Source organism: Bemisia tabaci, chromosome 4, assembly GCF_918797505.1.
Source record: "Bemisia tabaci chromosome 4, PGI_BMITA_v3".
Classification (NCBI taxonomy): Eukaryota; Metazoa; Arthropoda; class Insecta; order Hemiptera; family Aleyrodidae; genus Bemisia; species Bemisia tabaci.
Genome location: NC_092796.1, coordinates 53905203 through 53929274, shown reverse-complemented (window position 1 = coordinate 53929274; position 24072 = coordinate 53905203). Strand labels below are relative to the sequence as shown.

At 42.9% G+C, this 24072-nt stretch overlaps 1 protein-coding gene across 11 annotated transcripts in view; it reads right to left on the bottom strand.

Annotated features, from left to right (window-relative positions):
• The window catches only part of mbl (splicing regulator muscleblind), a 302565-nt gene that overhangs the window by 81896 nt on the left and 196597 nt on the right, over positions 1 to 24072 (bottom strand). The window contains exon 3 of one of the 11 annotated variants that reach the window (XM_072300063.1): positions 7454 to 9519. The exons of the other annotated variants lie outside the window; for them this stretch is intronic. Coding sequence (XP_072156164.1) covers positions 9331 to 9519 — 189 coding nt within the window. The 3' untranslated portion in view covers positions 7454 to 9330. Of the gene's footprint in view, positions 1 to 7453; positions 9520 to 24072 lie in introns of those variants that run through there. 11 annotated transcript variants of the gene reach the window in all.

Here is a 24072-nt window from a genome sequence, read left to right as displayed (position 1 = left end):
ACCTCAGCTGCTGGACCTAAAGTGTTCAGATGCTCAATCCGAAAACTTCAGAGATCCATATCACCTAAACTTCGGGTCCCACGCACGAGGTTTTTTTCTCCGTGTTGCATTTCCCTGACTCGAAAAAATTTGGAACTCTCCGACTTTCTAGGACCTTCGAAAAAAAATTCCTATTTAGCCTGTAACTTTGTATTCAGTGTATTTTAAAGAATATTCCCCCGATCAAAAGTCCATGATTCGCAGTGCTTGAGGTCCTCTTAGAGCAGAATCTTGGCAACATCTAACGGCACTTACCAGATTTTGAATTTCCACTCTTGGGACGACGCGCAAAACGACGAATAGCGACAACAGTGCCCGCGGAGGAGTCGTCGAACTCGAAATAAAAAGGACATTTGCGCGTAATGAACGGCGGGAGGAGGGAGGGGGCGGATTTATCTTGGCGCGTTATCTTTGCCCCATTTATTCTCCGATTGAATTATCTGAAAGTGGTTAACCTCCCCCGCCTCCACGGCTCGCAGGGACCCTCCCCTCCCCCTCCCCTCCCTCCGGTCCCGACCCTTAAGTCGCTTTCGGTGTTTATTATCGCCTCGTCAGAACGATCCCCGCGGGACCCCGCGCGGCGATTTGTCGTGCCCCCTAAATTAAACTGTCCGGCCCGAATAAATTCCGCGATAATTACAAATTTTGATTTGTCACGCCAGTGAAATGTCCCGCTACACCGCCGTGCTATGAAAAAACGCCGTATGAACATTCAAGAGTTGCCAAATTTCCCTCGATAAAAGAGGTATTTTTGACGAATTTCATGCAAATTTTTCCTCGACATTTTCAGATATTTTACACTCAGTTGCGTGCAAAATTGTGTGAAATTTTGGTGGGAAACTGATTCAAAATTTTCCAAGTAAATTCGGTTTTAGGCGAAGGAAACTTGGCGACGTCTGAAGGTCCATACGGCGTTCTTCCTTAGCGCGGCAGTATATCGAGCATCGTTCGACGGGGAGACTCAATCAAAGCGGCAGCTTTTAATTGTTCGTCCTATTTGCTTCGCGCGCTTCATATTTTCGAGGGGTCGTGAAAAAATAGGGGCTTAGTTTGACTGTCAACGCTTCGGTTATTTCATCACTCAATTTTGACGGGTGGCTTTAATTGCTCGGGCCGCTCGAGCTCGTTCCCTGTTCCTGCCTCTACTTGTCGAAAGGAATAAAATGTGGAACCGTTCGAACCGTGGTGAAACTCCACTGCTAATTGTTTTTTCGCTCCAACTTAATAAAAACGATTGAAAATAAAAAAGGTCATGGAAAGTCGAACTCTTTTAGGGCATGTGAGCAAGAAAATGTCACCGCTTCTCAATTTCAAAACTCTGCCTCTGATTTTCTTTTTCATAGGGCACGGTTTAAATTGAATTTCGTAAGATGAAGGAAAACTCTGTAACATGGAAATAATAAAAGAGCAAGCATCTATTTTTCATTTAAAATCATGTTTTTGGGAAGGAGACTTCTTGGTAATTCTGTTACCGAGACCTAGTAGCCAAACAAACGAGGCTAAAACATCAATGTTCAGATTTGTCCACAAATATTACTTCCTCAACTGAGAAACTGATAATAATTACAAACTCAATAATAAGGGTGTTTCTCAATATCGATCCGTTAAAAGTAAATTACTAGTTTCAGTTCTATGATTTCTTTCATCCAAGTTAATTTCTCTCAATTTTCAAATAGCTCAAAAAGTTAGTTATTTGGGATTTCTGATTACTACTCAGCCTTCCATGACCTTACTCACGCTGCTACATGTATTCGCAATACCGCTGTGCTGGTAAAATACAACGTATAGGCATTTAAATGTTGCCAAATTTCCTTTAAGAAAGTAGTTAATATTGCGTAAAATATGAATGGTTTTCCTTGAAATATTCCGACACTGAAGATCGAATTACGAACAAGATTCTAGGAAAAATATATACACCAACTTTCTCGGAAATTTGTGCTTCGTGAAAACGGCAACGTCTGAAGGCTCACACGACGTTCTTCTTAGCACAGGAGATAAAGCGTCAAAAAATTTCAGGTGAGGTTTCCATGGTAAATAAAATATGGGGGCTTGATAGATAGAGAAAGAGAAGGAGAAAAAAACACGAGGAAAAGGGGGAACCGGCCAGAAGATACTGAGTAGTTTGACAGGTTCTGGATGTATAAGCTGATGGATACAACGAATCGAATTGATTTCAAACGGAGATCGTGGTGGGACCGGTGCAGAGTGGCTTAAAGTATGTCCCCGGCATCAAAAAAGGTAAACACAATTTTCTCCTTTTTTAAACTGTCTCTTTATTTCCCGTATCATGAATATTTCACCCTCAATCACTCCTCCTTTCACTCGACAGCCTGGACTTCTTCCAATTTCAGCCTCAAGTTCTCGCAGCTGACGATGACGGCGCGACGCCAAGTTTCATTCAGGGTAGCCACAGGATTTGGAAACTGAAATTCCCTAACGTTTCCCTAATTTTCATACGCATTTTGTTGAAAAATTTTTGTACCTGAAATTTGAGGAAATGCCAGATGAATGAAGAGACATCGATAATCGATCATTCATGTTACACCACTGGTTTTCACGTACAAAATGGAAAAAGAGAAGAAAATTCCGAGAGTTTTTCAAACGATTCAGTGTTTATGCCAAACGCAACGTAGATGTCATCTAGATTTGCGGTAGATGCCTGGTACCAGTCTTGCTCGAATTGGACCACATTTTGCAGTTAGGAACTACAACTTCAGGCTCTTCCATAAAAGAGCCTACCTGCATGGGAAAACTCATAGCACACAATGCTGTTCTAACATGAACCAGAAATTGTAGTTCCTAACACTGGAAAAAAACGCATTGGATCTAGAGTCCAGACTCTTGAAAACATTTACAAGAAAAAATATTCCCAATTCAATCGGATTTTTGCTTGAATCAAAACGAAATCCGCTTTCATTGAGAGGCTTGGTTCTTGATATAAGCTAGATTCTGATTGAATCAAGAGTACTTTTTCTTGTCGATGTTTTTAAGAGTCTGGACTCTAGATCCAATGTGTGGTTTTTTTTTCTTCTTCTTCCAGTGCATTGCAAAATGTAGTCCAATTACGGTCTCCGATCCACCAAGGGTAGGACTGGGACTTCCCCAAAATCTAGGCAACGCTATTTGACCTACCTCTTCGGACAAGAGCACTAAACCGCTTTTTCCCGCGAGCATTTAAGGACCGAGATGGCAGTCCGTGGACGTAAGGACCTAACTTTCAGATGGGCCCGGTCCTTATCGTCCGTATGACGTCATACTTTTCAGGGCTCACGTGAGCGAAACGACGAAACGCTCGCCACGGAGGACTCGAGCGATCCGTCAACGCTGACGTCTGTTACGCGCTGCGCGGCGACGACGACGTTACGTTGAAATATCACGGGCACCGCTTGACGCGACGGTGGTGGAGTGCACGCTCCTGATGTAATTTGTCTCGAAATATTGTGTGTTTTCAATTTTCGCCGCGAGGAGCCCGCGAATCGATTGATCGAGACGTTCCTATCTAAACTATGCTATTTATCGATCAATATCGATTCGATAATCGATGGCTGAGGCCGCGAGTACGCGCGAGTTGAGCGTCCGAACGAAGCCCCCAAAAATTATTTATTCATGACGAATCTGCATTTTGATGAAAAAGCGTGTGCTTGGCGTTCGGTAAACAGTTCCTATTGTTGTCGGCAGGGGACGCTCCGGGCGCTGATTCGTGTCAAGATCCGCGAGATCCCAGACCCCTCCGTTTTCTCCTCGCAGCTTTTGTTCGTCGGGTAGGTGTGGGAGAGGGGTGCGCGTTACCCTCTCATTTGGAAAATTAACGACGATGTTATTAGAACTATGAAGTTCGAGAGGGGTTTTTCGAAAGGAGGCAATTATACATCGAATATTGATCCGTGAGGACACTGACTTTAGAAAGCTTCAGATTCAGAAAAAGTTAAAGAAAATTCTGAACTAACTCAAGATAGAAAGCAACTACATTTTAATGTTGCCAAATTTCTCCTCGCATATTATTTGTATTATTTCCAAAAAAAAAACTCTTGGACATTTCTTACTAAAAATTTCACTGATTTTTCCTCCGATCCCATGCAAAAATCAGAACAATTTTGGGCGAAATTTCTCAAGTACATTCTGATAAAAAATCGAATCGTTTGAGTTAATGTTGCGACTTCAAAATAAAGTTCATTCCTTAGTCTGGGAAACGACGATTTGGTACATTTCTGTTGACAACCGTTGGTACTTCATTGCCACAATAACGTCCTCAAAAACTGAGTGAACAGAGCACGAGGCTTGGTTTATAGATTGAACAATTATTAGAGCAGAGCAAGTATGACAAAATTGTTTAATCTGCTAAAATACGTGTGTTTAAATGGAAAAAGCCGCTAGATGACGTCACTGGGCGGTGAATTTTCTCACTTCCAAATTTACTTTTATACTGTTTCTCAAAGCGGAGAAATTATTCGAAAGATACTGCGAAATCAGCTCTTCAAGCACTCTCAGATGAAGCAATAAAAAGTGCGTGAAAATTCTCCATTGCCCTGCAGGCTGATTCAGTGATTAAGTAGTCTTCGAAAGCTGGTTCCAGTTGCCGAAACAGGACGACGATGTGAACCCTGAGCGGAAGAAAATTAGAAAGCAGAGCGCCAAAATTGAAAATCACGCGAAAAAAGCTTGAGATTGAATCGATGATGAGGTGAAATCCATCGGACCAAAATTTCGGGTCTGAGTGCCTGGCTGAGCGTGTAATTAACTTGTTGCGAGCTGCACGCGGCCGCCCGACTGAGAGAAAACAAACGTGACGCATGATGGAGAGAAAAACACGAGAAATAGTAAATCAGAATAATGACAATGTTACATTACTGATTCTTGCATTGGGATTGGGGAGAGGGGTGGGAGAAACGGAGAAAACAAGGCGGCGCCAAGTAGAAGTAAAATAGACTAGTGCTTTCCAAACTATGGGCGAAATCTTTGGAGGTTTCAATGGAGTTGGGAAGGAAAGTATGTGTGTCACGGGCAGTTGGTAAAATCAGGCCCCTTTTCTAGATAGATAGTCAAAATTCAACAGTATACGAAATTTTGTAAAATTTAGGACGAAAATCACAAGCTTTCATTATTTTGGAAAAAAAATTACTCGTCAAAACTACGAACTCGTCTTGTTCCTTCCTCTGCAAATGCTCATCATATGATCAAGTGACAAAAGTGTAAAAATATTATTTTTTAAGACATGCTGTAAATTTCAAGTTAAATGCACGTTCAAAAGCTAAAAGCAGTTTAAATTACGATGGAAATATATTAATGAGAATTTGGCGCCATTTCCAGCCGTAGACAATCTTGATGGTGCAAGGGGCATAGCCAAGAATTGGGAAGGATATTACGATAAGTAATACTATTTTCAAACAATTGCATTTGTAGTGTTTCTCGGAAGCTTTCCCTCTGCGAACCCTTCGTACGTGAGACAAATACAATTTTTAGCCATGGATCTCCTGGAGTTGAAAATTATTAGATACACCACTGCTCGGCACTCCCAGAGACCGAATTTATTCGGCTTTGTTACATGGAGGTAATTGGCGGTGCAACATCCATCGATGAGTCCGGACCGTACCACTGGCCAATCAGAAGCACTGAGCCGGACCTGAGTGCAGTCGAGACTCTTCCTAAGAATATTTTGGTACGGTCATGGAGCGATCGACAAAATTCGGCGCCTGCAGACGCAGTTCGAGGGTTAGGATTAAAAGAGAGATAAGTTTGAGAAACACTGCTCCGAAGGTGAAACTTGGGCATATCGGCTTGGCTAAGTGCATAACTGTGCATAATCGAACCACGCCCTTGCTCTGCCCGGCAAGATCCAGCGTGGCGCGTCCATCCGAATGAAAACGGAGGCCGCAACAGACGAATTTTCAGGAAATGAGTGCTCGGGGAGTATCATCGATTCGAATCGCTTTCTCCTTCATCGCACTCCCCCCCTCCCCCCGCCGCCCCGGGGCGCTGCTCCCGTCTTTCGGTTCGGGACCTCGGAAAACCGCAATTGTCCGTCCATTACCCAACACATCCTGCTGAGATTGCACCATGCTGCGGCTGCGGCAGCCCGGCCACCGTCCGCGGGAAGAACACCGTATGAGCCCTCGGACGTTGCCGTATTTCCTGCGCTAATGGCCTGGTTACACGATCAAATTCCCGTCAAATTCCGATCAAAATGATGACCAAGATGGCGGTCGAGAGTTATCTAGATTGATGAGTAAAATTAACTAAAACAGCGTGTTGATTGAAATAAGCATGAAATACGCACGGTTGTGTGGAAATCAGATGAAGGATGAGCCCCACAGTTCCGTCATCTACCGTCAAATTTTTGCAGGCCGCAGAAATTTGATGGTAGATGGTGCGCACCAGTCACCATTTGATCGGAATTTGACGGGAATTTGATCGTGTAACCAGGAGATAAGAGACGAATCTACTGGGCAAGTTTTGAATATTTTCCTTCAAATTTTTCGGACGATTTCGTTCGTAATTCTATATAAAATGTCAGAAAATTACGGGGAAACGGACGCATGACGTTCCTCAAAAATACGATTTTTATCCTGGGAGACTTGGCAACATTCGAATGTTCATACGGCGTTTTTCCTGAGCACGATGGCGTGGGGCCCCTCCCGGATTCCGTATTGGATCGCATCGATCTCGAAATGCCGATACTCGTCGACGAAACTGCCGTACTAAGGAAGAACGCCGTAAGAACAGTCGAGAGTTGCCAAATTTCCCTTAATAAAATGTTTGTTTTCGAAGAAATTTATGAATATTTTTCCTTTAAATTTTCAGGAACTTTAAGTGAAATTGCAAACAAAATTATCTTAAAAATTGGAGCGAAAATATTCTTAAGTTTTCCAGAAAATTAGCGTTTTATCAAAGGAAATTTGGCAACGCCTGAGGGTTTATACGGCGTTTTTCCTTAGCACGGCAGAAAAGCCGTATTCCGGGCGCACAGACTCGGATGAGAAAGCGGGAGTCCTGAAAATCCGATCTCAGAAGCACTTTGGAGTCGGTGGTGAAAACTTCGGATGATCGGAGCTTTGCGTCAATCTGTTCGCGGGGCGGGTTCCGCAATTTTTCCCACTCTTTTTCACCGCAGTTTGGGATAGACAGTTGGTAACGTAGTCAACGTGCGTTAAAAATCAGCGTAAAGCTGAAAATCTCAATACGGAGGGAGAAAGCTCACATGAGCACACTTTCCCCTTAAAGAGATATGCTGTTTGGTTCGATACTAGTTAAGAGTTTGAGTAGTGAAGTTTGAAAGGTAAGAAGTGGAAATCGTGGACAGTGTCTCAAGTAAAATTTAATTTTGGATTTTCATGATAAGTTCTTGATATTTTCAATGAAATTTCCTGATTTTTTTTTTTTTTTTTTTTTTTTTTTTTTGGGGGGGGGGGGGCGCATAACTTGACACTTGTTCGATTTTACAAACCAACAAATGTCATGAATTGACCGTGAAGTAACCAGAGTTTTTTTTCTCAACGTAGGATTCTCAAGAAGACAAGAATGCTGATCCCGCCTGAAACCCATCAGCGGGCCGATTATTCAAATTGATCGACAAAGCTGTAGACAAAGAAGACATAGGGAGTATGGAGTGATCTTATTGGTTGAAATCGGTGGTTCCTATCGACAAAGGGAGAAAATGATGGACTAACTGTCGGGTTTCACGTGGGTTGCCGTTAGTTAGTGTATTACCTACTTCCTTTTGTCCGTTGCAACAACCCGCTTCCACCAATAGGATCTCTCCATATCTCTCGTTTCCTTTGTCCATAGCTTTGTCTATCAATTTCAATAATCGACCCGCTGATAAGATATTTTCTTCACTAATTCTTTTACTTGCCGGCTGAAAGAGACAGCCTCTAAGTTTGTCATAATTAGCCATTCTTCGGGAAAAGGGTGCAACAGTCATGACACTGCAACACCTCGGAAAAGCAATAGGAAGCACTGGGATGTCCACACAGCGGGAGTTATTTTAAATTGCAGTTAAGCCTTTGTGCGAGAAGAGAAAAGAATTCGCAGCCGTACCTCCGTGATACACGGCTTTTCATAAACAGATCACGTCGGAGGTCGACTCGAATCACTCGACGAAAACAATAAAACCCCTGTGTTGAAATAATCATAAGCGCTTTGCTTTCGTTCTGCATCGTCCCGTGGAACAGGAAGATTCTCTCGACTTACGGCTGAACTTAAATGGAAATGAAGCCCAACACTAAAAGAGCCGTATCTGCAGCTGAGTATCGCATATGCCGTGACGAAAGGATGCGGCCTGTCACGCAGATATGAAATAGTGCATCATCACAAGCTTTTTACAACGAGGAACGGACTAGTTCGGAGTTGGGTTCAGCTCCGGAGCATGACTTTTCGTTACACAACCATCGTTCGAGCTTCTTGGCTCCGATGATACTTTTCCTGACGAACCGAACAGGTAGAGAAAAATAGATACCATCGCGATGAAGCTTGCGCTAGCCCGGATCGATTACAATTTTATTATTATGCAACCGGTTGCACAAGCTAAATACTCCACATCTACCATGCCAAATTGACGAGTTCTTTCCATTCTGAAAAATCTTAACATTACCTAGATGTTTCCTTTGTGGGAATTATCTAATTCTCTCAAGGATGAAAAGTTTCATTGAATTGATAAGCTTCTGGTCATTTCGTCGCCTTTCAGTGGCGTGGCGTGAATTGTGATACATCGATTGTAGTGTCGATCCTTATTTACAAGTGCCTATTCATCGATCCTTTTCCATAGGTTTAAATGGCATAACAATCGATACATCTCAAAGCACGCCACGCCACTGTCGCCTTTCTGACGTAAGGGCGTAACTGATTTTTGAAGTGAACTCCATAATACGTTTAACTCTACACTTTCTCAGGCTCACGTGGAGATTAAGATGTCGACGGTGACACTAGGTACCCATAGACCACGTAACTTGATTTGCGACATTGCAGACTACCAGTCATACTTTATTTTTTAAATGGAAAACTCCTGAACGCCACCGATTCTTGAACACTTCCATGATTTTTCTTCTTAGAGCGAAAAAAATCCATTCAGACGGTTTTTTTCTCTTTTTCTAGCGTAAAAAGACGACTGATTAGGTGTTCTGCGTTGGAATTAGGAAAGTAAGAACACGTTTTGAAGGAGTGCTTAGACCACCACTTCGTTATAATGAGCAAAAGGAACAATGCTGACAAAGAAGATGGCACATTGGTATTTAGTTAGAATCGCTCTTCGATGCTTTACCTTTACTTGTCCCCCAGGCATACTCCATTCGGGCTGAGCTATGCTTCTTGACTCGAAGTTGCCACATATACCACGCTCTTCTGAGATTGATATGATTGCGTATTTTTCTTTGTAAAAAACAAAAACAGACCAGGAATGAAAAGGGAGAAATAAACCATGTAAGGTCTTAACTTACAGATTAATTGAGAAACTGCTTTGAGTCGGTAAGTGTAATGCGTAAAACTGACCTGAAACAAACAGAAAAAACATTCCATCGTAAGTTAACATTCAAATAGTACGACAGTAATATTAACGCTATGGGTAAAATGAGGAGGGTAAAATGCCGAGTATTTGCCACGTCTTGGAATGGAAACTTGGTCTTGGATATAACCGTCTCCAAAGTTTAAACTCATCCTCTTTCCAATATGAAATGAGAATAAAAAATTAGTATCATACTTGAGTGAACTTGGGCTGTATTGTCGTTTCAGTCATGTACAGGGTGATTCAAGAGTCCCTCACACTCAGCACCAGGCATCACTTCTGTAACTTATGAGCAAAGTTGGATAGAGACTTGAAATTTCGGGCGTGTTCCAAGGTCAAAGGAAAAGCTCTTCTGAGGTCCCTCAAAACATTCTCTGAAAAGGGAAAAAAAACCCTCATTGGGGAAAAAAGCCGCTTGGATCTAGTGTCCAAACTCTTTAAAACATTGACAAGAAAAAATACTCTTGATCCAATCGGATTTTTACTTAAATCAAGAACCGAGCCTCTTAATTTAAGCGGATTTCTTTTTGATTCAAGCAAAAATCCGATTGAATCAAGAGTATTTTTTCTTGTTATTGTTTTCAAGAGTCTGGACTCTAGATCCAAGCGGATTTTTTTCCAGTGCTTAGATCTACGAAGGTGGTGCGGGACCTTAAAACCACCCTGTATATATTTAAGCTTCTTGAATCTGGATGAGCTAATTTTCAAGAGGGATGAAAATAAGAGCGACACCGTCGTATGAAATCAGCAACTACTGAGCTATAGTCGGCGACGCAGCCGACAACAGCGCCACCGTCGGCGACGCCGAACAGTGCGGTAGGTGAGCCGTGAGCGGGCCTGACGCGACGCGACGCGAGAGCTTAGTGCCCAAAGCACGTTCCACTCACCTCATCCGATGCCTGCATTGCAGCTGCATTATTAACGGTCCCTCCCCCCCCCCCCCGCCCAAGGGCCCCCCCGCACGCACACACGGAAAAGTCAGGAGGATCGGCATCCATGGTCGACCCGATGGCGATGACACGGGATTACCGTCCCCCGATGGACCGCGTTTAACACTCGAAAAATCACTCCGAAATGCGCGACTGGAGCATTCATTGGCCACGCTCGCGGATTTAGTCATAGTCCCCGTCGGATACTCGCATTCCGGCTCCTGAATTCCTTTTCGTGTCATGATCGACGAGGAATTTTGGCCGATTCTGCTTATATTCAGGTACCGCGAGATTTACTCGTTGAGAAACTAATATAACGCATTGGAATGGTCGTCCCATTATCATTTCCTATCGATGATCCGCCGTTATGGCCTGGTTACAAGCTCAAATTTCCGTCAAATTCCGATCAAAATGATGACCAAGATGGCGGTCGAGAGTTATCTAGATTGATGAGTAAAATTAATTAAAACAGCATGTTGATTGAAATAAGCATGAAATAAGCACGGTTGTGTGGAAATCAGATGAAGGATGAGCCCCACAGCTCCATCATCTACCATCAAATTTTTGCAAGCCGCAGAAATTTGATGGTAAGGTGCGCACCAGTCACCATTTGATCGGAAATTGATGGAAATTTGAGCGTGTAACCAGCACAATATGAATAAAAAAGGGAACATCTATCGATGATCTGCCGATATGAATAAAAAAGGGAACATGTTTTACGAAGAGAATTTTACAATGTCGCCAATGAGTAAATCAATTTCCAGGGTTTCCATAATTTCTTCATTTCCTGATTCCCTGACTTTTCCTTATTGCTTTATGGTGCTTTTCCTGACTCCAAAAGTTTCGGATTCCCTGACCTTGAACAGAACTTTCACTCAAAAAGTTTTCCTTTCAATGTCACTGACTTCTGCCAAACACTGCTCGTGTAATTCCTTGACTTTTTCTCTGAGTTCCCCAACTTTCCCTGACCACAATGAATTTCCTGATTTTCAAGGTTTTCCAAGCCACCGAGGACCCCAAATTTGCTTTTTATTGAAAAAAGGAAAGAAAAATCGATCTTACAGTTTTCCTTGCAACGGTAGTATACTTCCGAAACTATCGTTCGCATTAGTCGAACTTAATCGCAATTGATCGCAATAAAACTCGAACTGATTTTCAGCAATTTTGTGTCTTTCGATAGGAAATAGTCCCTATACTAGGGCCCACGAACGATGATCCCTGAGCCGCGGGTATTTCTTGCAAACACTGGCAACAGCGACACCCCGGCCCGAACCGAGTCTCGAGTTCGGGGACAATGCCGAGCCGAGCCACAATCGAACCCTAATTACTTACGCGTAATTTACAATTTCACCCTCCCGCTAGAAAAAACCAAAATTTGTTGAAAGTTGTGTAACATTTTTTTAGCAAGTGTTTCGTTACTCTCCTTTAAAACACGAGTAAAAAGAGGCCTCGTTTATAAAAATCGGTCAAATAGCAGCAAAGTTACAGTTCGAGATACGACGTTATAAATAAAAATTGGACTTCGCTTCAAAAAGGAAAAAGAAGGAAAAAATAAAAATTGTATATAACAATTATATATGATTTAGCTCAGAATTTTACGAGCAATCCAACCATGTAATGGACGAAGAGATTGGGGCAAAATTACAAGAAATTGGTCTTTTACGAAAGGGCTTCCTATGAAGAATTTTGACCTGAAGATAGGGGTAGAATAGCAGCAGTTCGCATACAATAGCTTTTCGCGTTCACAATACCCGGTCTCGTCGATGTGCGTGCTCGACCCTGCAGCGTTGTCATTTACATGGCCCACGCGTTTATTCGCCCGATTTTTCAGGGATCATCGTTCGTGGGCCCTAGTATAGGCGGGAGGTAGGGGACACAAATCAGAAAAAGTGCGCTTCAAAAGGCTTGAACCATTCATAAGGAATATTTTTACATAAAAACTGTAAAGGATTCGAAGGTCACCGCCTCATAAAAAATACGGTATACCTAAGCGTTCCCGTTCGGTCGTGTTTAAAATTTTGTTGGGATACTTATTGGATTATCATGACGGGAGAGAGGAAGGGGTAGCTGCATAAAAAATAGGACAGACATGTTTACATTTCAAAAAATCACAGTTCTCTCGGGTGTTGGGTAGGCGTCACGGCGACGAGGGAAGCTGCCGCGCTAAAAACAACACGTTATAAACAAAATTTATATTTTAAATATTTATACGTAGAAATTTGAATGCAGTTCGGGCCAGGCATACGACAGCGGACCTACCTACTCGAACGTAAAGGGGCGATTACGGATTAATTAAATTAGTTCACGAGGGGGGAAAAGTTGTGTCGGCACGCACACACATGGACGTGGGATGGACGCACGGATAGGGGGGGAGGGGGGGCAAAAAGAGGCGTGATGAGTTGATTAATTACAAATAATTTATAGTGTTATGCTGTCGGCGTGCGTCTACCTTGCAAGGCACTCCGGTGTTGCCAGAATTGGCTTGGTATTGAAAAAATGTACAGGGTTTTAAATGAAAGAAAAAAAGAGGAAGTATTCGATAGAAATATTTTGAAAAAACTTTGAGACCAGAGAAGATAAATGATTACAGTTACACCGTGTAGCTGGTTTTTGAAGGCAAAATAATCAAGGCGTCGCGGTGTGTCATTGACTTCAAATTGTAAATACAACTATTCGAACTCCTGAGGGCCCGCTTTCGCCTATTCCATGAATTGAAGGCGAAACTCTGAGCATCGTGCAGCTATTGTTTGAAGGGAAGTTACCCAAGGAACCGCGTGATATTAATGATTTCAAACAAATATACAACTATTCGAACTCCTGAGGGTCCGCTCTTGCCTATTCCTTGAATTGCAGGCGAAATGGTGCGTCGTTATTGATAAGCACGCAAATACTGCAACTGCGATTCGTGTTAAGCTCTAAACTTCTAACTCTAAACGTGCTAAACTTCGTCGGTCTTATGAAATGTAGGTTTTGCCAGCCGTAAGCTGAAAATGCACTCCACACATCGATATGGCTCAATACGTAAGCCGGCTCATCATCACTACAGGGCCTTAAAAATCACTTTTTTAAACATTTGAGTCCCACATAGAAAACTTGATTTATAGCAAACACTGGAAAAAAACACATTGGATCTAGAGTCCAGACTCTTAAAAACATCGACAAGAAAAAGTACTCTTGATTCAATCAGAATCTAGCTTAAATCAAGAACCAAGCCACTTAATTTGAGCGGATTTCCTTTTGATTTAAGCTTAAATCTGATTGAATCAAGAGTTCTTTTTCTTGTCGATGTTTTCAAGAGTCTGGACTCTAGATCCAATGTGTTTTTTTTTTCCAGTGAAGTTGGATTCTTCTGAAATCCTTTATGTATTGGCAACAGCGTGACGACTGCGTGTACGGGAATAAAATAAGCGATGAGTCAAACTTGCACCGGCTCCAGGAGCCCACGCATCCACTACGGAGCATGCGTTATGCGTTATCTTCGATTCTTCACGCCGGACTGCGTTCATTAAGAGACGCGATAATTACACGGTCTGATCAATCGATCGGATAGGTGCATCACTTAATCTGGACGAGGCTACATTTGTAGCTTGATTGACACAGTTCGACACTTCGCTGCTCCGAGGGTCGAGCTTAACACGTTTTTTTATGGGGCTTTCGCGCTCTGAAGGTAGGCAAATCTTCTTCTACGCGTAAGAGACGTCCAACAACTTCGGATCGAACGATTAAGCGCTGACTCTGGTGGGCGGATGAGGATTTCACAAAATAGGTAAAAAATAAAAGGACGTCACTAGTGATGTCTAGCCAAGGTGATTAGTTTTTTTTTTTTTTTTTTTTTTTTTTTTTTTTCATTTTAGAAAATCCTGATTTTTCCTGATTTTCGACTGCGAATCCTGATTTCATATTTTTTCCAAATCCTGATCAAATCTTGATTTTTTGCGGAGAAAAAGAGGCGGATGTAACTTCACAAAAATAGCTCGATAAAAAAGTCCGACCGGACGGCCGACTTTTCTCAAATCCTGATTTTACGACCGATTTTTCCTTAATTTCTGATGAAATCGGGATTAAATCCTGATTGACTTCAAATCCTGGTAGAAACGGCAAAATCCTGATGCTGATACCCTGCTAACTATTCCAACAGTTCAAACCACGAGTGTTTACCTAAAAACTATTCCAACAGTTCAAACCACGAGTGTTTACCTAAAATTAAACAATCTCGAAATGACAATCAATGAATCGTAAACATGAAGGATTCGCATGAGAACGTCTTTTTCATGCATATTCAGCAAAACTCGCAAAATGTTAACAAACATAAGTTTCTCTGACTTTCTTCACAAAATTTTTGAGAAACAGTTTTAAAATTAGAGAAAGTGCTATGTTAATGGTACAACTATAGAAAAAACTTGCCTCGCTGGATGTGCTTTGGTAATACGTATTTCACTTGCAATCAGAGTGGAAACTCTTGGCGTGGGAAAAATATTTGCATCGGGGCTCATTTCAACTCATAACATCATCCTGGCAGTTTAATTTTGGACCGATCAGCATAGAAATGCATAAAATCACTGATTGTGCGCCTGCAGGTAAAATCCGTCACAGCAAAGAGTTCTGCAGGTCGATTCTGCGTTATCGAATTGTCCTGATCGATACACCCTATCTTAGCATTTTATCGATCAAGGTCGTTGAAAATCGATTCTTTATCGAACTATCCTGATCGATAAATCCCTATCGTACCAATGTTTTTATCGACCAGGGTTATTCGTAATATTCGTATGAATTGACCCGCTGGCACCCACGGGCGATCGCTGCGAAATTTCGCACCTCGTAGTTACGAGGTGGTCGAGTTACCATTACCAACCTCTTATACCAAAAAGCTCGCACTCCAGTGTGAATGCAAGACTGCCGTGCTTAAAAAAAAAAAAAAAAAAAAAAAAAACATAAACCTACAGGCGTCACCAAATTTCTTCGGATAAAGCACGACTTAGGTAATTGGGGAAAATTGTGAATATTTTTCTTGAAAATTTTCAGACAATTTTGTACGGAATTTGATCTAAAATATGTGTAAATTTAAAAATAGAATTTGGTAGAAGGACATTCGGCAACTCTGGATGTCGAAACGGCGTTCTTCCTTAGCACGACGGTCTACTCCTCTTCTATTAATAGATGGCTACTCATCCTTCGCCGATCCCCGATCCACGGGGTTTCCTGTGTGGGTTCGCCTCATGTTATGCGCTCCATGACGACGATTCCAGAGCTGACCACGCTTCAAATTTTCATGACTCGAGCTACTGGAAATTCGCGAGCTTCTCCTGGGGATTGCCCATGAAATTTTCAGCCAAGACTTAAGTTGTTTCCTTTATCTTGCATGCACCTGGCTATTCAAGCTATGAAAACGGGCGCGACAGGAATGTTTCAGGATAGCCAACATAATTCCGATAGCTCAGTTGTGCTATAACTGAAGAAAGAAACGATAAGTCAAGAGTCACATCAGCCTGACGTGCATCAACTAACAGTTTGCCCATTAGTTAGCATATCGATGGCGTAAGTCCAGCAATCTGAGCTACGGCTCCAGCACCCGGAACCTCCAGCCTCTGAGCCCGGAACGGACGGTATGCCTATACAGCCCGTAACTTTTTTACTTTCAGCGAGGAAATGCAAACGGGGTCTCGAGAATATTATGACATGTCTGAAAGTACTAGAAGTTTCACACCGCAGTTGGTTGGATACGACTAAAAATGAGCATATGCGTGGTTTTCTATACTATTAGTACAACACGTTCGGGAACCAGCAAAAAAAAAAAAACTAATTTCTTTCCCGAAAAAGGACTTTCTGGGTCAGCTCCTGATGCGTCCATCGGGCCCGTGTGTTGACTCTGACTGCGCCACACGATTCGTGACCAGCTTATTTGCTCTCCGGTCGAAGCCTCTTTTCTTTCGGCGCAGGCTCAATTCCAGCGCCAACTCCGAAAGCCCACTCGCCCGCTGACGAAAATACCTACGGAAAGCGAAAGTCCTCGGACAAAACCCCCCGAAATTACCCAACTTCGGCTCTTGACAGCTCGCCCAACGCGAGCCTTAAGCGTTCGTCTTCGGAGCGAAGCCACGACTGTCAACTTGCCAATGTTACAAAAATAAAGGAGAAACCAGGTTCTTGCACTTGCGGATTCATCAAAGAGCGACACGCGACTGAGTCTACCATGAAGGCAGTATCATCTGAACCACTGGTGCAAGAAATGGAATACGCAAAAATGGGACCTGTGAAAGGGATTTTTCAAACTTTAAGAAGATGAAGGCCTGCAAAACATAATGAGTACCTGCATTTCACTGAAACTGAGTTATTTATTGAAATTTTGAAATAGCCATATACTGTAACGTATAGACAATTTGAAAAATATTTCAGGATTCTGGAAAAATATTGAGAAAAACATTTTCTGCAACCTGTTTTTTCCAGTGGACGACGTGGCAAGCAATTTAGCACACCTGGAAAATCTTGATATGCCTGATATTACATCCAGCTCCACTGATCGCCGAGCTTTTATCTAGATTTCCAAAACAGAAATGGGGTATTGAAAGGGCAAAAAATTCGCTTTTTTTCTTCTTTTTTTTAAAAGATTTCGTTCATCTTCGTCCAGTCTGACTAAAATAGGCGAGAACTGCACATTTCGAAAAACTACCGCGATACAGAAATAAACTCGAAAATAGTACGAGATCTATCAAGCAGTCTGGCCACTCCGCGCCGGACAGACAGCTTCGAAAGCCCTGAAATATGTTAAACAAGCAGCCGTGACTATTTCAACTTGTGATAATTAAGTCGCGAGTCGATATTGCCAAATTTCGCGGGGAAAATCGCTATTCCGAGGATATTTCGCGTTGCCGGTCGGGTTTTTTAGGGAGCCATCTGGCGAGTACGGCGAGGCTTGTCGCTCTTGTCGTCGTGCTCAAAGCCGTTTCTGGTTATCTCTTTCGGGACACCTTCTCCGCGCGAGACCATTCGGACGTTTTCGTGCTAAAAGGAACTATGTTAACACGTAAGTCCTATAGGCACTTAGTTCCTTTTAGCACGAACGTCCATTTGGTGGCGTTGCGAGTGCGACTTGCAACGACGACGGCGATTCATTCCCGTCTTCCCGCTCTTAATTGGTAAGGTTTCGAGTGTTTAGTTAACTCCCGGCTCATCATTTCGAAACGCCGACTTTGCTTTGACAGCCGGCCTTATGCAATCGTGCCCGCCCGCCCCCGCTCGCGGAGGAGCCTTCTACTTCACTCTCCGCTTTTAATCAGAGAGACGGCGTCTTGAGCGAGCAGAAGTGCTTCAACTGCATCTCGACGTTGGTAGATTTTCCGATTGGATTGTGAGTTTTTGACCCATCGAATCGCACTGGTAAAAAAAACCTCTTGGTTCAAGAGTGCAGTTTCTTGTCGCCGGATTTAAGAGCCTGGACTCTTGTTTCAATGCAAAATCCGCTTGAAACAAGAGTTCGAGACTCTTAAATCCGGCGACAAGAAACTGCACTCTAAAGTCAACGCACCGCGACATTGGTCCAAGAGGTTTTTTTTACCGGTGCGCTTGGAAGAGCAATCGTTGCTACACTGGAAAAAAAGTCTCTTGGATCCAGAGCCCAGTTCTGAAAAAATTTGACAAGAAAAAATTCAATCGGATTTTTGCTTAAATCAGAGGAAAATCTTGTAAAATTAGGAGGCTTGACTCTTTATTCGTGCAAAAATCCGATTGAATCAAGAGTACTTTTCTTGTCAAATTTTTTCGAGTCTGGACTCTGGATCCAAGATCTTTTTTTAATTATGTGGTTCGCCTTCAAATTCGGCGACGCAACCCAACCCCACATCGAAGTTAATTAAGTTGCATCCACCGATTTGCTGTATTGTTATTGTGGATGTTTCTCGCCGACACTAACGTTCGGTATAACAGCGCGGAATTGAGGTTTTAGGTGTAAAATCACATCCTTGAGAATTTCCCTGACTTTCCAGGTTGATTTCGGATTCCCTGACTTTGGCAGGTTTTCCTAACTCTTAACAACCCTAACAATAGAGTTCTTTGTTTAAATTTTTGTTTTCATGAACTAGGTATCATATTCCTCAAAAATTTAGACGCAATTTACAAATGCAATGACGCTCATTCCATAATTGGATCTTCGCTCGGAATAGAATATGATTCCTTCTAATCGAGCACGACTTTCAGTTAACATAAGCTTTGTGAAGGATACAAAACATACACAACGATTCAAAAACGTTTAAAATATTTTACAAATTTAGTAACTCCTTAGAGCCAGATCACTTTCTCTCAGCACACTCAAAAGCCCCCATCACAGAAAGCTCAGCAGACTATGCTAAAGCTACAGAGACCAAAATCCCGGCTGACGTAAAAAAGGAGGGACAGTAAACACTGAGTCGCAGCGGGGACAAGACAGGGGTAGAAAATAATTGAGGCGCCAGACGTACTTAAGAGTGCTCTTTTTTCACGCGACGAGATGGGAAAATGAAGATGAGAGCACCTCACACAAAAGTCCTTTCAACAAGCCAACCGAGGTTCGAGCCCGGATTCCGTAAAACGCGGGGGCTAATCTGAGCTGAAACGAGGAAAAGAAAGGGTCAAAATACGATGCCGGGGGCGGGGCGGGGAGGGGGGAGCCTTTGTTTGTGTAGCCACTTGGGTTACGCCGGGGGGGAGGGGGGAGTCCGAGCCGAGCGGTATCAGTCACGACGCGAGGTGAGCTAAACTCGGAGGATGGGCGCAAAAAACCTCGGGGCGGTCGGGGGTTGGAGCGGGGGGGGGGGGCGCTTAGCCGGGGGCAGCTTCGCGGGTGCGGATGAGCCTCGCGGTGGCGGCGGGGGGGGGGGGGGGTTAAGATGGTCCAAAGGGAGATCGGACGACAAAGAGTTTAATTAAATGCGAAAATAAGGAATGAAAGGCGGGGTCGGTAATCGCATTGAAATATGAAAGCAATTAGAATTTAACAAGGATATCTCGTCTCCTTCGTCCGCTTGGGGTATGACTCCGGTGACCCCCCCCCTCCCCCCCTCGACCCATCTGAAGTGCCCCCGTCTTGCGAGATTCTCCGGTTGCATCCTCTCCCGACGGTTTTTGCAGGCCTCGTTGCCGGTTCACGTGAACGATGGGCGGATTATCGGGATCGAATTTTACTTTAAACTGGACTTCACTGGAAAAAATCACATTGGATCTAGAGGCCAGACTCTTAAAAACATTGACAAGAAAAAGGATTCTTGATTCAATCAGATTTAAGCTTCAATCGAGAGGAAATCCGCTCAAATCAAGAGGCTTGTTTCTTGATTTAAGCTTAAATCTGATTGAATCAAGAGTATTTTTTCCTGTCGATGTTTTTAAGAGTCTTGACACTTGATCCAATGTGTTTTTTTTACAGTGTTCATTGGTATTCAAATGAAAAGGAATTACATCTATTCTGACAAAACCCCTGAGATCCATAAAAATATATGCATGACCTGGCTCATGTTGCAATGGATATAGTTCCTATTGATTTGAATAGTCAAATGGAGAATTTGCAAGGGTCTGAAATTTGATGAATTTCCTGTTTAAGTGGAATCCTCTGAGTGAACTGAACACGAAGATACCCTTGATTCATAAATTGAGCAACTATTAGAGGAGATATAACAAAATAACCGATTCTGCTAAAATACATGTGTTTAAATGGGAAATGCCGCCAGATGACGTCACAAGGCGGCACATTTTCTCACTTTTAAATCAATTTTTCTCCAATTTCCCATGTCAGAAAAAAATTATGAAAAATATTGCGAACTCAGCTCATTAGGCACTTTCAGATGAAGCAATAAAAAAATTGCGTGCAAATTCTCCATTCTGAAACAATAAGAATAAAGTGTGACGCATAACGTTTGGGGAGCGAGGCGCTTCGCGGGATGGACCGCGAAGTGGTCAAGGGGGCCCCCGCCCCCTGCAACATGCAATTTTGATCTCCCCAATAACTGGTTGTTGCTTGGAGGGTCGGTTTCTGGTTGTTGCTTAGAGGGTATCACGAATCACGTGTTGACCGATCAGAAATCATTAAACATGTAACCACCTTCAGGAAAATCAACCGAAGTTCGCGTGGGAAATTTTTTCAACTGCGATTCATTTTTTCATTGCGATTTCATTTTAGTTACTAGGTCAAAAAAGCAGATTTTGGTACGTCGACGATAACTTCTCTCCAAGTGTCCAAAGAGTACGTCTCAAGCGGTTTGGTTCATTTATCTGCCAGTAAAGGGCGTTATCTTAATTTGGCAATTTTGTACCCTTAACAAGATGGTTAAACATATTGGATACATAGAGACATAGGAACGTAAATAAAAAAGGAGGGAAAAAATGGAAACTTCTTACGCTTGACGTTGTTTTGAGTGAAATTGTTTTACCCGGTGGTGGGTAACATTACTTACGACTAGAAAAGGTAAATAGATCGATCAAACCGGCTACGTACGATGATCGTATCTCTTCTTATTAGACAAAATTTTCAACCCCTCACGCGACAACTATCGCGATTCCTGAATGCGGCAGAGGCGCCTTGAGTGTGGGGAGCTGAGAGCAGAGAAGTTGCCGCTTGGCCGAATTCTCTCGGTCCCCGTTAAGAATTCGCCTCAAGTAGGCGAACTTTTACACCAAAAGAGGCAACGCCGCATAACGATGCGACAAGACGCTGCAAAGCGCCACTTCCACCCGCCCCCTGGCGCCCCTTCATGAATATGAAATACCACCTCTCATCGCACCCGCGACGCAGCCTTCCATTCATGACACCCCCACACCTCCCCAACCACTATCCCCCAATTAACTTATTACTGTCTCTATCTATCGAGAATTCCTACCTGTCCTGCCTTGGTAAAGCCTTAATATATTCAAGCTGCTGAAATGCCCAACCTACATATCACAATTCTCCAAAACGTGAAGACATTCTAATTTTAATAAATTTTTCAGAGAATAATACAATTGATACGAAACAAAAAAAAACACACGAATAAATAACCCGAAAGGTATTTTACTCTTAAAGTTTGATAAATGCTGCGTTCATGGGGAGTGGTAACCTTTAAGTCTCTATTCCGCGAACTTTTCAACCCTTAATCTCCACTTAGCCTCATTTTGCGGACGTTAAAAATCTGGCGGAAATCCGTTCCCACGACTAGAAATTTCGCTTTTACCTGGACCCGAACTGAATTTAATGCTCTGTGTGAGGCTAATTCCAGCGGAATTGGGGAAAGGGGGGGGGGGGTGTCTCGCGGAGCCGAGGTCGCAACTTAGGACGCGAATTTAACGCCTCGCCGAGCATCCGCACTGTGCATTTTGCGCCCCCGCACCGTCTCGCCGCCCCTCCCGCCCACCCCTTTCCCGCACCCCATCGCGACGAACCCCGACTGCTCTGGGCAACAATTTGGGCGCTCTCCACCGCAAGTTCAAATGCTCGCGAAATCGCGATTCCAGTCAAAGCGGAATGTTTTCCTCAAATTAAATACAATCTCAGGGCCTGACTATTAGCTACTTGTGAAAAAAAGATAAAAACGTCCCTTAAGCAGCAAATTTAAGGTTGAACGGCACTCGAAAAAGTTTTTCGGCTCGGATTAAAGGAATTGTATAACCGAGCTTTAGTTCAGAAAACCGAAGTTTTCGGGTCTGAAAAAATGAGTGTAATCCCGAATATTATCAAAGTAATATATTTTGAGTGAAATCATCAAAATATTTCGTGATATACTGATTGTACTGGCATTTAATCATACGGAAAAGAATCGATAAGCAGGTTGTTCGCAACGAACATCTTAATAATCGATTCTTTACCATGGCTTCAAATTAGAAAAAATCGATGTCGCATGACCCTCGAAGGAGGAGAAAAGGCTATCTTTCTCCCTATACGTCCGAATAGAAATACACACATTCCAGTCGCTTTACAGCGCGCCCGGGCGCTCTGCGACACCTAATCGCCATCCTTGCCTATCGAACCAGAGGTCATCTGGTAAATGGCATCTTGTGATTTCATCTTGAATGCCACCAATCCACGATTTTGCTGGGTGTCCCCTAAGTCTTCTCCGAATAGAAATAAATACATAAAATTACACACGACTAAATACACATTAAAAACAGTTTTCATCCATTAGTGCGAAGCGGTATCAGAAATCTATTTGCTTTCTAGACGCTCGGACCCGAACGCAAGCGTGGAACAAAACGACGCTCGACTTCGGAATCCTGACCGTACTTAAAGCCAGTGGCGTGGCGTGCTTTGCGATATATCGATTGATCGGTCATTTAAACCTATGAAAAAGGATCGATAAACAGGGTGTTCGCAGCGAACACCTTAATAATCGATTCTTTACCATGGGTTTAAATAGCATAACAATCGATATATCGCAATTCACGCCACGCCACTGCTTAAAGCCAAGAGACTTGGGCGTAGCGTCCTCGTTACGCAACTACTTCTCGCTTTTCGTGCGAAACGCTTACTGCCTCCTAAGAGGTGCTCCCCGCCGAGGGGCTCCCGAGCAAGGTTGCCGATTTTACTCGGGAAAATTGGAAATATTTCTCGAGTGGATTTTTAACGGAATTAGCAGCGATTGAATTACTTCCTTACAATGGTGAGGAAAAATTTGGAACAGATTCCGGGAAAATGTTATGGTACACGGAGAAAAAAACCTCGTGCGTGGGACCCGAAGTTTAGGTCCTATGGATCTCTGAAGTTTTCAGATTGAGCATCTGAACACTGGATAGCTGGCGAGGTTCGGACCACACATCTGAAACTTCAGTTCTTACATCTGAAGTACTTCAGATGTGAGAACCGAAGTTTTTCGGATGTGAAAACCGAAGTACTTCAGACGTAAGAACTGAAGTTTCAGATGCTTCACTTCAGTTTCATACCTCAGCAGCTGGACCTTAAGTGTTCGGATGCTCCATCCGAAAACTTCAGAGATCCATATGATCTAAACTTTGGGTCCCACTCACGAAGTTTTTTTCTCCGTGTAGAGCTTTCGGATAGGTCTTGTAATTTAGGAACTACGTTGCACAATTTCAGCAACATTGAAACTCTCGTCCGCCCCTTTTACCAAAGAAGTCCTCAATTTTTCGAGACCATCAATTCAGTATGCTCGTTATACAGAGACTAATCAGACAGGGATGAGAGTCTCAACTTGTCCATAAAATTCCCCATTTTTGTGGAACATAATCCCGGTAATATTTTTCCGGCTTTTCAGGGCTTCCAGTCCTACATTCGCATGCATGTCATCCTAGAGCGGAGAGATCGAAGGCAATGATGGTCCCCGACGCAATAACCTGCCCTGCTATGGAAAAACGTCTTGTGAGCCTTCGGACATTGCCGAATCTACTTCGGCAAATCATGATTTTCCGGAAAATTTGTAAAAACATTTTCATCCGATTTCTCAAAGAATTTTGCTCATATTTTGCTTCTAAGTGTCTGCAAATTTCAAGAAGAAGTATTCATAGCTTTCTTCAAAAATAAATATTTTCTGGATAGAAATTTGGCAACATTTGAATACTCATGCGACGTTTCTCCTTACCACAGCAGAACAAAGTCGAACGATCCATGACTAGTTCGTTTTAATGCGCTCACCCATTAAGATGGTCATCAAAGGTTAATTTTTT